The sequence below is a fragment of the Podarcis gaigeae genome (genome assembly GCF_964106915.1).
Source record: "Podarcis gaigeae genome assembly, chromosome: 6".
Classification (NCBI taxonomy): domain Eukaryota; kingdom Metazoa; phylum Chordata; class Lepidosauria; order Squamata; family Lacertidae; genus Podarcis; species Podarcis gaigeae.
In genome coordinates, this window is record NC_139682.1 from 76,647,057 (window position 1) to 76,663,703 (window position 16,647).

Consider the following 16,647-nt stretch of genomic DNA (forward strand, 5'->3'; position numbering starts at 1 on the left):
GTATGTTATCCACTTCCCCCTCATATTGATCTTCCTTACACTCATCACCTCCAACGGAGACAGCCAATGTGGTATTTTCGGTTCCAATAGGTTTTTATACCTCTCCCAAACTTCTGTGAGAGATCTTCGAAAGATGTGGTTTTCAAAACCTTTATGAGCTTTTTTCTTATCATACCATAAATATGCGTGCCAACCGAATCTGTTATCAAATCCTTCCAAATCCAACAGTTCCGTGTTTTCTAATTTCACCCACTCTTTCAACCAACAGAGTTTCAACCATTCAAGTTTTTTCATGCGATGCCATAATTGTGAGGGATGGTGTAAGGAAATTAAAATCTTCCCCCAAGCTATGAAACCCATACGGGTTGGTAGAGCCTGAGACTCTCAATCTCACAGTCGTGGGTTCAAGCCTCATGTCAGGCAAAAGATTCCTGCATTTCAGGGGGTTGGACTAGATGACCCACGTGGCCCCTTCCAACTCTATGCTTCCATGAAACCAGTCTTGTGCCCACACTGAGCACTACAAACCCCATTTTGCTTGGGTCTGGGGAGGCTTGAACCAGTTGCATTCTTGACATAATGGAAAGCAAACTTGGGAAACCCAGCCTGAAACCAAACAAATGAGAAACTAGCGGCTTAAAAAAGGATAGAGATGTAACTATTATCTTTTATTAAGAAACCTGAAACTAAAATGAGCAGACCACTGAAAAATAATCTGCTTTGGGGAATTAAACTCTGATCTTAGAGCAGGACAGCGATCTACCAGCAACCCACACTTTAAAATACATTTGTATCTTCTACGGTTCTCATTGCCAGCTCTTGTAAGTTCTTTCATTCTTCAAGTCAACGTCAGTTAAGATTTTCAATACAAAGTGGAACATCTTTGCCCCATTCCCTTTCATATTACAATTGGAAGCAATGTTTTGTTCCAGGCTTCTTTTGAAATATTGATTTATTAGTTGTGTGGACCATGGTGAATCTATTTACTTGTTTTCTCTTCCGCCATAGGCCTAAACTCTGGGAGCTTGACCTGCTCTCGCAGATTAAATTCAAATTATGCAAACTGCTGCGTCGTGGGTTGTAACCCAATTAACAGGACACATATTGAGCACATGATCGTTAGTTTAAATGAAAGTTGTCAAACAGCCCAGTGCTCAAGATTAACGGGTCTACTTTCCAAATGCCTTTTGGAAGCCAAGAATTAGGACATCTCCATCTCCCCCTGGATTTTGCATTGTCTTTCAGGCTGCCCTTCGCTCGGCTCTTTGTGTTGCTGGGACTGTAGCAAAATTAAGTCTCACTTTAGATTATAAGCTCCTTTGGGTAGGAACCTGTAAAGGACAGTGTAGTTAAAAGTGATAATATTAACACAACTGTGTAAAAAGCCACATTGCAAATATTTCCTTTGCTATCTACTAAAATACTGCTTGCTCTTTTTAGAAGCTGGAGTGCCATTGACGGCATGCAGTTGTGTCTGAACTAAGGATCACAAGTGCACATTGGCAGGTGAAGTTTCTGAATTTCTAAGCACTTAAAAAAACAACCAGTCACCTGTATGAGGTTTTTTGTCATTTGTCAGCATATGTCTGACAACAGGGGTGTAGTGGATGCTGTGCAATAGGCAGTGAGGGTCCATATATAACACACAGAACTAGGGCTGGGCGATATCAGCTTTTCTTTTTCTTCAATTTTTTAAATTAAATTTTCCAAATTTATAACAAGCATGTCCACAAACATAAACAAAAAACATCAAAAAACAAACAAACATATATCCTAACTGTTAGAATTCCACTTTTGTTATCATTGTTGGGTGACTTCCTCAAATCCCCCTGGCTGAGTTTCCATATATATCATTGTAGTAGTTTTCCAAAACTAGTTTCACATAAAATTTACTTGGTCCATTAACCTCTTTCTTTCTTTCTTTTCATTTTAACTTTTATCCAAAGTATTCTACAACATCACATATTTAAATCCTAGGCCAATCTGATTCTCGCAAGTAATTCTATTTAATTTATCTTAACATATTTAACTAAATAATCTTTGAATTTCTTCTATTCCTCTTGATACTCCTCCTCCTTCTGGTCGCGGACTCTTCCGGTCAGATCAGCTAGCTGCAAAAAATCCATCATCTTCATCTGCCATTCCTCCGCTGTTGGTACTTCTTGTGATTTCCAATTTTTGGCCAACAAAATTCTAGCTGCAGCTGTGGCATACAGAAACAATCTGACATCTTCTTTGGGCAAATCCAAGTAATCCATTATTCCAAGTAAAAAGGCTTCTGGTTTCTTAATAAATGTATATCTCAACATTTTTTTCAATTCATTATAAATCATTTCCCAGAAGTCTTTCACCTTCTTTCAATGTTGTGATGTATCACCAGTGCATAGCGATACACTGCAGTGTTGGAAAGGAAGGAGCACCAACCGTCTAAGGTGCCGGGGCGAAACCGCCGCAGCTCCCTCCGGCGTGTGGTGCATGGAGGGAGGAGCAAGGAGCATCAGCCCCGGCTCTGCGAGGTGCTGGGGTGACACTGCTGCCACTCCCACTGCCGCCAGCGCCTGTCGCAGGGAGGAAGGAGGCAGCTGGAGAAGGAAGGTTAGGCGCTGGGCAGCAGGCAAGCACCACCCATGATATACCGCAGGGTGAAGGCACTATTGTGCTCTGGCCCTCAAACTGGTCCTGGATAATAATAATAATAATAATAATAATAATAATAATAATAATATTTATTCCCCGCCCATCTGGCTGAGTTTCCCCAGCCACTCTGGGCGGCTTCCAATCAAGTGTTAAAAACAATACAGCATTAAATATTAAAAACTTCCCTAAACAGGGCTGCCTTCAGATGTCTTTTAAAAAGAAGATCACTTCTTATTTCCTTCACATCTGAAGGGAGGGTGTTCCACAGGGCGGGCGCCACCACCGAGAAGGCCCTCTGTTTGGTTCCCTGCAACCTCACTTCTCGCAATGAGGGAACCGCCAGAAGGCCCTCGGTGTTGGAGCTCAGTGTCCGGGCTGAACAATGGGGGTGGAGACGCTCCTTCAGGTATACAGGACAGAGGCCGTTTAGGGCTTTAAAGGTCAGCACCAACACTTTGAATTGTGCTCAGAAACGTACTGGGAGCCAATGCAGATCTCTCAGGACCGGTGTTATGTGGTCCCGGAGGCCACTCCCAGTCACCACCCTAGCTGCCGCATTCTGGATTAATTGCAGTTTCCAGGTCACCTTCAAAGGTAGCCCCACGTAGAGCGCATTGCAGTAGTCCAAGTGGGAGATAACTAGAGCATGCACCATTCTGGCAAGACAGTCTGCAGGATGATGTATCAATACATTGGCCAGGCCTATGCACAACCAATGATTAGACCACGCCCCCCAATGGACGGATATACTTGTAATATATTTCCATGAAGAATGCTTTTATGTGTTTCTTCATTGAAGTATGTTGCAGGTACATTCAAGTTGGCTGTGCATGGTGAACGCGGACATTTCGGGGAAATGGCCTCATATTGTGAACATCTTCCTCGTTCCAGGACCTTCAGGGCAAGGTATCTACCGATTTAAAGGCTATATATTGCCACTTGCGCGTATGAATGCGTGCAGCTCACATATATATAACAAGTAAAATTGATGCATTGCTATATTTTGCTGCTCCTCTCTAGCATGCAAATGGTATGGTGAGCGCTGCATCTGAATTGCAAATGTTCCTTTTATGTTAATATAAATTTATATTTAAATCCCGGATCAAGGTAGGTGTCCACCCCATTATACATCCCCGAATCCTATTAGCATTAATGGGAATTATGCAAGCATGCTGAGCTCGACAACACAGCTGTTTGAGACGGACGAGGAGTTCCTTCCCTCTAGCTGTTCCATTTATGTATGATTCCCGTGACAAGACAAATCAGTGGTGATTCCACGCATAGGGTGGCTGTGTGCCAATTCATTAGCATGTTAATAATCCTTTCGAAATTGTCTCATGCTGTATTTTTCAGATTAACTTGTGTCTGTTCCGTTTTCACCTTTTCACGAGCGAGAGGTCGCTGGATTTATGCTACCTCCGTGTTCTGGGAGCTGTCGGCTCCCTCAAGCTTCGGTGCAGCAACACATTAAAGTCCTGGCCTTCCCTGATAAAGTGCTGCTAGTCTTGAGCCTCATCATGCGTTAAGGTTGACTCCTTTTCTGTGTCATATCGCAGTCCCTAAGAGCAATCAAAAGATCCAGCCTATCATGTCCGTAAACACAGTGCATGTAGCAGTTAAGAGGCTGCTGTTGTGGTCCAAGACGTTTGCTATTCAAATGTTGCCATTGGAAAAAGCCCCTTTTCTCTCAGCCTCAATATGGATTTAGGGCTTTTTCATGCAATGACATTGTTGAAGGTATCTTTTGGAATTTGCGTACACTCTGGTTTCCAAAGTTGGGAATGTTGAGCTTCGATCTTCTGCTGTTTGCTTTGGCTCCTAAAGGTTTGTTGGTGTTAATATTTTATTGAAAAGTGTTCAATTTTAAATAAATGAAGGGATACAAAGAAAAATGAACAAAAAGAAAAATGAAAAGGCACAAAAACGTGTCGTGAAAGAAATAATATATGGATATGTGCAAAAAAATACCCTAACCCATACATTCTTTTCTAAAGTTGCAATTTTTATCTGAATACATATTAATAGCATATTATACATTTTGGATAAACACATTCCAAATATTGTCATATTTATCCAAGCAAAGTCTAATTTGGTAAGCAGTCTGTTCATAAGTTGTGAGTGATCATATTGCCAATTCATTTATTAAACAGGATCGTATCTTAGGAGATCCTAATGGCATTTTTTTGGTGGGTGGGTGCACACACACACACAGAGAGAGAGACGTTTACTTCATGTTTTAAAAGCTTTATAATATTTGTTATAATAGAGAGGTTATTGAAGTAAAACGCTGTTGTCTACCCTGTGCTCTTGGGGAAGTGAGCTATGTGAACTTTGGAACCAACGGTCTGTCTCTTGCTATTCAAAAAAAATATAATACTTTGTGTACTGCCTCAAATGAAAGGTCCATTCAGTCCTTTTACCCAATAAAGAGGTACTGCAAGTAAGCTCATAACTAGGGTGTGATGGAACTAGCCACCTCCTGTTTTTCATCTGAAGCGTTTGGTTAAGAGAGAGAGGTTTTCTCTGAACAAACCTTTTCTGGAGAACTTTCTTCTCCCAGGAATTCTACAGTGGCAGAAGCGTGAACACCATTCAGATTTATTCGAGGGTGAACTTAACTGAAGGTTGTTAGGTAGGTTCCATACAGCGTTAGAAATTGTTTTTAAAACATCTTTTGTTGGGCTGGTAGGGTTACGGGACCAGAACCTGCTCACTTTACCATAATGTGCACTCTAAAACAGAAATAAAAATTAGTGCATGGCTGCTTCTTAGCCAAGAACAATGCCCCATCATTTTGATGGCTGCTCAGAGTTATTCCTTTCTCCCATTGTTCCCTGTCCAACTGTTGTCTTCACAAGCCCCTTGTGCTGTGTTTGGGCTGTCTAAGTAGCTTCCATGTTTTGTTACCCATGTCTTAAATTTTCCTCCATCAATGAGCTTGACCCTTGTTCGTCAGGACTCTGGGGAAGGGAGGAAACTACCCTTGTCTCCACTGTTCAAGGAAGCAGGATGACCTCGTACTTTTCCATTGCAGTATTCTGTAGAATACACAGGATAATTAATCTAGCACTGCCGTGAAGCACAAGAAAATCAGTATGGCTGATAATTGCCCCATATAATAGTTTCATTCTGAAACAAGAGTTCTGTGCAGCTTGAAAGCTTGCAACCCTTGCCAATAAAGACATGAGATGGATTCAGAGAAAACAGATTGCCTTAAACTTTCTGGATGTTATCAGTTTGCCTATGGCAGATGAAACCACTTATGCAACAGTCGCTTTAGTTTAGCAAATTAGGGCAAATTTTCCCCTTCTTTTTAGCTGTTTCTGGGACTATTGGCACAGTTCTATATACACACATAATTTTGTGGAAGCATGCTGAGCTGCATGCATGTAATTATGACCCTTTGATGGCAGGCAGCGTTAGAAAATGCAAAACCCAGCTATAGATTTGTGCTCTTAATTCCTGACTTCATAAGTATAGTTTCTGTGGGTTTTCTTTTCCTGAATGTCTTCCTTACAGTAATAACCTGAAAGTAGTCAGAAGTCTGTTTGGATTGTTTGTCCTTGTGTTTTCTTACACCCTATTAGTCTTCTACGCATGTTCCACTTCTTTTGAGCTTTTGGCAGGCTGTTCAGAACACCATTTCCTCCTTTTCAACCTGGCAAAGTCCAATTGTTCTTTGCTTACACTACACCAGCTTTTCCCAGAATTTAGCCTGGAGCTTGAATCCACCAGGGAGCCCCCTGTGTGTTTAGATTATAAAACTGCTTCCTAAAGGGATCTTGATTGAATTGTGTCCTCAGATAATGCTGTCAAACTGCAAGTTCAGTGTTGTTCTTTTTTAAAAAAATACCCTATGATGTTACTCAGAACTCTCATTATGCATAAATTGGGGTGTGTGTAATCTTTCCCTCACTTGATAAATACATTTTCATCATTCCTAAAATGTATTTATTTTTATAGCCCACCCTCTTCTGAGAGCTTGTATGTAGGTAACAACCTTTTCTTATCTCATAAAAAAGCTGACTGATGCTGAGGGGTAGTTATTTGCACAGGGCCATTCGGACACAGCCAAGGCATGCTCTACTACTTAAATATGGGTATCAAAAGTATTCAGATTTTAAATGGTAAAGTACACACACGGTGTCAGCAATTGTCTGCCGGCTCTACGTGTTCAGTAGGGACGCGGGTGGCACTGGGTAAAACCTCAGTGCCTAGGACTTGCCAATCGCATGGTCGGCGGTTCGAATCCCCGCGGCAGGGTGACCTCCCGTCGTTCGGTCCCAGCTCCTGCCCACCTAGCAGTTCGAAAGCACCCTTAAGTGCAAGTAGAGAAATAGATACCGCTTTATAGCAGGAAGGTAAACGGCGTTCCGTGTGCTGCTCTGGTGCCGGTTCGCCAGAGCAGCTTCGTCACGCTGGCCACGTGACCCGGAAGTGTCTGCGGACAGCGCTGGCTCCCAGCCTCTAGAGTGAGATGAACGCACAACCCTAGAGTCTGTCAAGACTGGCCCGTACGGGCAGGGGTACCTTTACCTTTACCTTTACCTTTACCTCTACGTGTTCACTGATGGCAGGGGTTCCCTGAGTGACTACAGAAATTGTATGTGGGAGTGGACCCCATTTCCATGTTTAACAGGCCGAAGTACTGTTAAACCCAACCCTCTTTGGGCCACCTGGTTATAATGTGTGCACTAGCCCCCTCTCCTATCTCCCACCATGGCAGAATGTTATAAACACGTAGCACCTTTTTGCTTTTGTTCAGGTTTATGCCGGTCTATTGGAGTAAGCAACTTTCTTATTTCTCATTTGGAACAACTGAAGGAAGACTGTCAGGTAACCCCGCACGTTAACCAGGTGAGTATACTATGCATAGTGGTTTGAAGGCTTTGACTAGCAAACTGGTGTTTTGGGGAGATGATGGAGAGCATGAGAGGGCTTGAATCCAGCACCACACACCCAACAAAGGGAGGGCAAATCCCAAGGCAACAGCCGCTACTCAGTCCCACATTAAAGCTGTGCATGCCCCATTCCTATATAGTGGAACCCAAGGGTTGGATCAATAGCCACGTATAGCACCTATTTTGCCTATGTACTGTACTGATTTGAGCATTAAAGGTTTGGGCAGAAACTGTACACAAAGTTCAAGTCCTTCATCCAGTGAGAGCCAGGAGACCTGAACCTCCTAACAATCCATTTCATTGAATAATTCCAAACTAGGGGTTCTACTAGGGACGCAGGTGGCGCTGTGGGTAAAACCTCAGCGCCTAGGACTTGCCGATCGCATGGTCGGCGGTTCGAATCCCCGCGGCGGGGTGCGCTCCCGTCGTTCGGTCCCAGCGCCTGCCAACCTAGCAGTTCGAAAGCACCCCCGGGTGCAAGTAGATAAATAGGGACCGCTTACCAGCGGGAAGGTAAACAGCGTTCCGTGTGTTGCGCTGGCTCGCCAGATGCAGCTTGTCACGCTGGCCACATGACCTGGAAGTGTCTGCGGACAGCGCTGGCTCCCGGCCTACAGAGTGAGATGAGCACACAACCCTAGAGTCTGGCAAGACTGGCCCATACGGGCAGGGGTACCTTTACCTTTACCTAGGGGTTCTACTATAATGCAATAAGAAAGGGAGAAAGCTTCTTTATCAACTTTTCCCACCTGATGCATAATTTTATAAATCTCTTATCCCATCCTTTCCATAATCTGCATGTTTCTTAAAACACACACACATGCCAAGATACTCCAACGTACTGATAATTTATGGTTGACCTTTTCTGCACTTTCCCCCAGCATTTTTCTTCCTTGGGAAATAACACACTGTTTGTTCTCTGGCATTTGGTGAGTCTGAAAGCTCCACCTGGAGTATTGCTTCTCCATTCTTCCTCAGAGTCTTCAACAGTAAATACTGGGCATGCCCCATAGCCTGCTCAGGTGCAAGCAGCATGGGCAAACCAGCCACCCCCATCACGTCTCTGCAAACTGTAAACATGTGGTGCTGAATGCCACAGAGAGGTCAAGAAACTTCAAAGGTTGAAGAGATGGATGTGTCTGCTGTTTGAACCTTGTCTCTTATCCAGCCCGTCATTTTTGATCACAGTCGGTTTAGGCTGACTCAGCCTAGCCTTTGAGAGCCTGGTTTTTTCAGAGTCTGGATTGAGCAGATGCCAGGCTATTGTTCCTGACTATTGTTGCTTGGAAAGACAACATGTACTAAAGATGAGAAACAGGAAGCAGTCCTTCATCCTCCTTGGGGTGGACGAAATTTTCCACATTCCCTGTGTTGATGTCATGGTGCTAAACTAAGATATCGTGTCGTCTTCTCCATCAAAAGTACGCAAAACGGTTAGGTCACTGGAAGATGTGTGACAGCTAAAGCAGCCCCCCCCCCCCCCGAGAATTTATGTTGGATTTGTGCACATGAGGGGCTTGTGTTTTTCTGTCCAGGAACCGTGTCATTTTTTGGATTTGCTTAATCATCCATGCTTCAATTACAGGGAGGGGTAACATCAGAATAGTTCACGTTTTATTACGTTTTGCCACAGAATGACTTGTTGCGATAATCTTGGGGTCCTATATCAGTTATATTCATCACATATTCACACATATTTAGTCCTTCTTCTTCTTGCCTGTCACCTCCTCCTATTCTCCTATTCCTCAGGAGGAACTGACTGTTGATTTTGAGAGGTGGGACACCATCATTGAGCCACTGCAACCAATAACGTCAGTTTGGATGGGGCACACAAACAGAACACACCAGCAAAGCCTTTTTTCTTTCTTCTGCCCACACTCCTCTTTTAATAAACTCCACATTTTCCTGACCCACGATTGTAACTAAAGGACAGGTTTCTATGTCAGCAGGTATACTGTGACACCTCTCTCCCAGTCTATGAAAGAGTAAACTTTTACATTCTGCTCTAATCCCTAGCAAAACTTGGGTAGCATAGTCATAACCACTAATGGAGATTTCACCATATTTATTCATTTAAAAGTGTGTGTGTGTGCATGCATGCACACTAATCACAAGCCTAATTAAGACTAATGAGAAATCAAGGACCATATTGTCCTTTTCCTTTCCTTTCCTTTCCTTTCTTTCTTTCTTTTTTTGTTAGTGACTAGCTTCCCTAGTGGGACCATTTTTGGCCTCAGCATCCAACACACTTTTTTTGCCCAATTCCCCATCCCTTCTAAATCTTTCTATGTTCATGCCCCTGGTACTCTTTCTTCTTCCACCCTTCTCCTTCACTTCTCCCCCTTTGACTCTTTAAGTTCCTTGGACCTGACCTTTTTTGTTTGCTTTATACCATAAAGTTTACAGAATATTGGCTAGATTAATGTCATTGTGTAACCAGTCCATATATGTCAGCAGGGAAGAGATGGGTATGCTCTGTCTAAAATATATATATTTAAGAACTGGATAAGTTGCTACAAATTTAAATTAATGGGATTTTCCATTTTAAGGATATCTCAGCCATGCTGTGTGTGTTGTTTAAGAAAGTCTATGTTTCCCCAAGTTGCCCCTTATTAACATGCTACTGCTGCACCGTTGGGGGGGGGGGTCCTTCCCGTAACCCTCTGTTAAGATTTATGCACAACCAACTAACCTAACTGAAGATTTTGATGAAAGCCTTACAAATGAGGTCAAATTTGATCATATGGGATGAGTGAATACTTGCCAGGCTATTCTGCAAGACTCATCTCCACATAGGCCATGTGCTGAGATCATTTCATGATGGTAGAAGAACAACTGTGTGAATTTGCTCTACAAAGAGGTGGAACTGTACAACTGAGGTGAAGGCAGGTACTTGTATAGTGGCATTTTGGTGATAGGCAGGTCATGTATGGCTGTTATTTTCTGTGAACACGGTGTAATCTCAGTCTCTTGTTCATAGGAACATGGGAGAGGAGGAGGAGGAGGAGGAGGAGAAAGAGGCAATGATCTTGCATGATGGATGTCTTGGGACAGAGTTCTAATGCACCCAGCAAACTGCTTCAAACATTACTGCAAAGAGTTGGTGCATCTCTGTAACTTCCGAGGATGTTGGCAGCCAATGTACAAATTTTCCAGAGTACCATGTTTCCACTCAAGGGACTTTTTACTGGCATTTTGAAGGGAAGAGAAAATATCAATATCAATTTCTTCTTTCCTCTTTTTTTAAAAACTGTTAGCACTCTGCCAAATAAGAAGTAACACTTCAGCTGCTTGACCTTTGAGTTGTGATAGATTAAAAGCTGGCGATGGTTTTAACATCAAAGTTTCTTCTCTTTTATAAAAGGTTGAATACCACCCTTTCCATAGGCCTCAAGAATTAGTGGATTACTGCCAAAGCAGGAATATTGTTTTCGAAGGCTACTGCCCACTTGCTAAAGGTGAAGCCCTTAGTCATCCAGACGTAATTCAGCTTGCAAAGAAATATGGCAGAACTCCTGCACAGATATGTATACGCTGGAGCATACAGGTAAGTTCTAAAGTTGCCAGCATTCTTGGTCCCGTCCAGGTGCCCCGAATCCGAATAGATACTGGGGGAAGGGGCTGATGTCACGCACGATGTTGTGTATGACACCCGGATGTGACATGTGATGTTTGTGCGTTGTGTTGCAGCTTGGCTTCCATTTCCAGTGGCTCCTCCACCTTTTCTTCCTTCTCCTGCTGCTGTCACAGGCTGGGGACCACTTCCTCTCCATGGCAGGAAGAGGAGGAGCCACCAGGTTCCTGGCTCATGTGATAGCATCATGTACAGCATCGCACCTGGACAAACATTGAGGGGGGCTCAGCCCCCTGCTAACAAATATTGAGGGGAGAGGAGGCTCAAAGGGGTGCAGCTCCTAGGAGCTGGTGTCCCTGAACCTATCTCTGTTTTAAAAAATTGTCTTTAATAATAATAATAATAATAATAATAATAATAATAATAATAATAGTAACAACAATAATAATTTATTATTTATACACCTCCCATCTGGCTGGGTTTCCCCAGCCATTCTGGGCGGCTTCCAATAAAACACTAAAATACAATACCCTATTAAACATTAATGTATTTCCTGCCCACCCACATAAAACATGCCCAGTAATAGTAGACATACCTTGTGTGTCTCTTAGTGCCCTCAGCGCTAGGAGTACACCGATGTTTCAAGGTTGTTGGGTGGCTATTTAAAGTAATTGGCTTGAAGTCTAGACGATTGTTTGGTAGAGAGATTGAAAGATACCTTGTCCCTGGGACTAAGTTTAGCTTGGCTGTTCCTGCCAGTGTTACACAAGCAATCTGTTAGTGGAAGAGATCCAAAAATTGAGCATCCTCTTCTTCTGTCAGTGTAGAACTATGGAGGCTGAAATACTGGGGTCCTGTGTGGATTAATTCTTTGCCAATGCCACTGTGCCCAAACTTGACCTGCAGAGTTGTGTTTGATGAGCGCATGGCTCCTCCAATGGATAGATATACTTGCAAGTCATTTCAGTATTAGTGTTTTATAGAGAGACTTCTAATATTGTTATATTCGGAGACACATAGGACCCAAAAGTGACTGCAGACGTCTTGCTAAAGGAGGTATTTTGGCCTAGTGCAGGCTTCCTCAAACTCGGCCCCCTCCAGATGTTTTTGGCCTACAACTCCCATGATCCCTAGCTAGCAGGACCAGTGGTCAGGGATGATGGGTATTGTAGTCTCAAAACATCTGGAGGGCCGAGGTTGAGGAAGCCTGGCCAGCGCTTCCAAACAGCAGATGAAGGCAGTAAATCTGTATGTGGGCTGTACCACTGAGGATAGGGGTTTACAGGATTCATAGGAAACTAGCACATCAGGGAGAAGAGTAGACTAAAATACTTCTCCCTGACACCTAGTTTCCATGTGCAGGGGTTTTTATATGGAAGAGCTTTCAGTCATTAGAATTCCCCACCTGGTACATTCCAGACACATGCTTATCATCTCAACTAAGCTGAATTGTTTCAGGTTAACTTAACATTTGTAAAGAGATGATTCACTGACAACTTCCACTAATTAGACACATTGACTTGGGTGAGATAGTTCTAATTCATTCTCCCACTCCCTCTTTCCGTTTTCTTTTTAAAAATAGAACTTTAGGAATATATAAATTGTTTTTATTTTTCATCCTAGAATGGCATTGTCACTATTCCAAAGTCTACAAAACCAGAGAGGGTCCTGGAAAACTGTCAGGTAAGAGCAGATTGCCTTGTGCCAGATGTACATGAATTATTGTACTTTGGACATAACTTTCCATTATCTTACACTCCTCTTCTGCCATCCCGTGTCTATTAACATAAGATGGAATATTTGGGAATAACATGAGAATGAACCAGAACTTTAGCAAGCACGCATGTAAGGAATCAATGAAAAGTTTAAAAGCTGTTGATTGATCCAAAACATCACAATCCCAGTGACAAAACATTGAGAAAATGGCAAGGAGCCAGGTGAAGTAGTCACCTCCATGAGAAGAACAAAAGTGTAATTGCTGCATTATTTAAAGAAACGTAATATAGCGTATTAAGGGCATCATGTGCTAAAAGAGGAAATAAATCCTGTGGCAATTCCCAGTTAAACCTAGACTAAAGCTAAATTGGAAACGGATAAAGCTAAATTTGTATGTTTTAAAATGAGGTGGGCTAAAATGAAGATTTAGCCTTATAAGTAGTAACCGAAATGTACTTCCACTTGCTGAAACTCAAAAGTTCCTTATAGAGGGGATAGCTCTTTTTTCACTAGGCAGAAAAAAGGAGGAATTTGAATTTGATTGTATAAGTTCAAAAATTGTGATTTTAGTAACATTTCTAAAGGTAAAGTATTAGATACGTCTTTTTTATTATTGATTTTGCTTGCTCTACTTGATGTTGTCAATTACCACTATGAGATATTGTTCTCTTTGTCTGTTTCTGGGTAGAACACAAGAATATTTGTTCCCAAAAAGAAAAAAGTTTGGCTTAGGAGTAGAATGAAGTTTAGCTTTAGTTCTTGGGAGACCAAAGTGTAGAAAATATTTAACACTAAATTGTAGATTTAGAAGGGGACAGTTCCCCTGCAATTAAGTAGATTAAGGGCAATTATGTTTGCAATATGGGTGGGGTGGGAAGCAGAGTGAACCAGATCAGGATGGGGGGGGGGGGCTTAAGACCCTTGTACCCTTAACATTGCTTCCGGACAGTACATGTACTGAGGGGTTTTTTTGCATAAAGTTTGTGGAAAGGATATATACAGTATCAGCTGTTTATTGAGCAGTTATTCTGATTTGTTTGTGGGTGTCAGCTGTTAGTGGTGGTTGCTTGTGAGTAACCAGGCAGGACTCCGACCTGTCTATAACAGGTTTTATTTTGGTGCAAAACTATTTACAGTGCAGAACCATCAGTTCATGTCTGCCTCAATCGCTAGCAGAATCCGGGAGTGGTCATTTCCGGGTCCTCCCCCAACATAAGAGTTTAGTCACCCCCAGCCTTTTCCTTCCTTCTTTGCGTTTTACACCTCTGCGCAAGGTGGGCTTGGCAAGGAGCGGTGCCGAGGCTCCCAGCATCCTCCTCTAGCCCTTTCCCCTCCTTTACCCTGGAGGTGTGGCTTTCTCCACCCTCGGACTGGCAAGGTGTGGCACAGGGGCTCCCAGCATCCTCCTCTGGTCCCTTCCCCTCTTCCCCACTGGAGGTGTGGCTTTCCCCACCGCAGGAAGAGGAACTGCTTCTCAAGATTTTCAGAGGTTCTCTGTAACCCAACTGCCCCTCTGCCTCCCTTCCCTGTTCCAATGGCAGTCCCCTGACAGTGGGGGAGTTTTATCCCATACTTTCTAGTGCATTTTCCCATCACTTTCCAAACTGCAAAAAGTCTGGATTTTTTTGAAGGGAGAGGAATTGGGTTTGTTGTGCAAGAGCTTCACACCCACTTTAATGGCACAGCCTGAATTTGCCAGTATGCAGTTTAATCCCACTCACAAAATATGGCAGTCTGGAAGTGCCCTGTGTGTTGTTGAATTGTGCAATGAATGGAAAGCTGTTTTGGGTGTCCAAAACGGTTGCATGTAATTTCTAAAAACAGAACTTAAATGAGGGTAAGTTGAAAGCAATCTAAAAGGGATATTCAAGAGACAATTGTCTATAGGGCAATTGGAGGTTATTTAATAAATTGGAGGTTATTTAATACCAGAATACCAGAAGTACAGATATAACGATGAACACAAATTGGAAAGATACAAACAAGTCCAAGAGAATGCAAGTGTGATTGGTGAGCAAAGTCAAGGAGGTTATAAAAAGCAAGAAGGCTTCCTTTAAAAAGTGGAAGTCTTGGCCGAGTTAGAAAAATAAAAAGGGGCACCAACTCTGGCAAAACAAATGTCGGTTGGTGATAAGGAAATTGGAGAGCACCTTGCTAAAAACACTGACACAAGTAACACATTTCTTTAAATATATCAGAAGCAGGAAATCAGCCAGAGAGAGGCGGTTGGTTTCTTTGATGGCAATGATTCGAAAGTATTATTGAAAGAGGATAGGAAGATTGCAGGGAAGCACAAAACTTATTTAACGTTAGTTTTCAGCATGGGAGATGTTGGGTAGATACTTGCTCCTGAACCACTTTTTCAGGAAAGGTTTTTTGAAGAACTAAGGCTGCAGTCTGCTGCACACTTACCTGGTAATGAGCTCCACTGTACACAGTGAGACAGAGGATCACAAGACTGTGATGGCCAAGAGCTTAGATGGCTTTCAAAGGGGTTTAGAAAAATGCATGTAAGTTATCGCGACCTTAAAATAAGTAGCTAGATAAATAAGTAGATAAAATTATCCTTGATAGTTAAATGGAACCTCTGCGTTCATAGACCAGCTGTTATGGGTCAACTGAAGGAGAAGTCATGACATTTATTTGCATCAGCGTTTCCCAAACTTGGGTCTCCAGCTGGTTTTGAACTACAGTTCCCATCATCCTTGACCACTAGCTAGGGAAGGTGGCAGTTGTAGATCAGTAACATCTGGAGATCCAAATTTGGGAAACCCTGATTTACATACTAGAAAATGTATATTCCACCCTTTCCAATGCATTTTGCATCACACAGGGCAGCTAACAGTGACCAAACCAATAAAATCATACAATCAGCATATGAGCCGAAACAAACAGATAAAATGAAGGCAAGTGCAGCAGATAAAAGCAACTAAAATTAGGGTTTGTTAAGGCCATGCTACACTGAACAGGAAGCAATTAGAAGGAGAAGGCGCAAGGAGGGTTCTGATTAGCTTATCAGTTCATACTTGGCAACCGGGCATTGCAGTTGTGTTTTTAAGCATTTCGGTTGATAATGCAGTTTACCTGTATAGGGAATCTTTTTAATGTGTGATGTTTTATTATGTTTTTATATGTGTTGGTAGCTGCCCAGAGTGGTGGGGGCAACCCAGTCAGATGGGTGGGGTACAAATAATAAAATTATTGTTGTTATTATTATTTAAGTGCCCCCCCTCGCCAAAGAAAATCAGCACAAATGAGGTGGTGGGGAGGCAACACAGAAAGCATGGGCTGGCAAAATATGCCATGAACATTTTGCCATGAACAGTCCCACAGTTATTCCAGTTGGTCTTCACGAGTTAAGACAGCGAACCAGTGCTTTAGTTAACTAAGCTACCAGTTTGAAGAAATAAATGCTTGCAATCCCGTTCTTTTAAAAACTTTGCTAAAAAAACACACCTCAGGTAGTCCTGGGGAAGAAGGGATTTATTGCTTCTGAGACAGCCAAGGGAAGAGAAGGACTTGCTCAGGAGATGCCGGGTGCGTAGCGTAACAGTTGCACATCTAATGCTGCCGTCTCTGCCTTTATCCATGCGCACAGCTTACAGGAATTCCCAGTTCAGGGAACCAGGCGAGGGAAAGGGGAGGCAGGCGAGGAAATGGCCTTTCACCGTATGACATGCACCGCCTGTGATCGAACTTCGTAAACTCTAGGAAAGAGTCCTGTGTCTATCCTCCCCCAGGAGCCATTCTAGCAGTTCTACGTGCCAACTGGTGTGTTCCAGGAACTAAACCTGTGCTTCTCAGAAAGCATATTTACAA

General features: G+C 42.8%; 1 protein-coding gene across 2 annotated transcripts in view; it reads left to right on the top strand.

Moving 5' to 3' along the window:
* LOC310846629 (glyoxal reductase-like) overlaps positions 1 to 16,647 on the top strand; it is a 65,450-nt gene that overhangs the window by 34,262 nt on the left and 14,541 nt on the right. For both annotated transcript variants that reach the window (XM_083743559.1, XM_083743558.1), the window contains exons 4-6: positions 7,403 to 7,494; positions 10,903 to 11,085; positions 12,736 to 12,795. In XM_083743559.1, the coding sequence (XP_083599685.1) occupies positions 7,403 to 7,494; positions 10,903 to 11,085; positions 12,736 to 12,795 (335 nt within the window). The remainder of the gene's footprint in view (positions 1 to 7,402; positions 7,495 to 10,902; positions 11,086 to 12,735; positions 12,796 to 16,647) is intronic.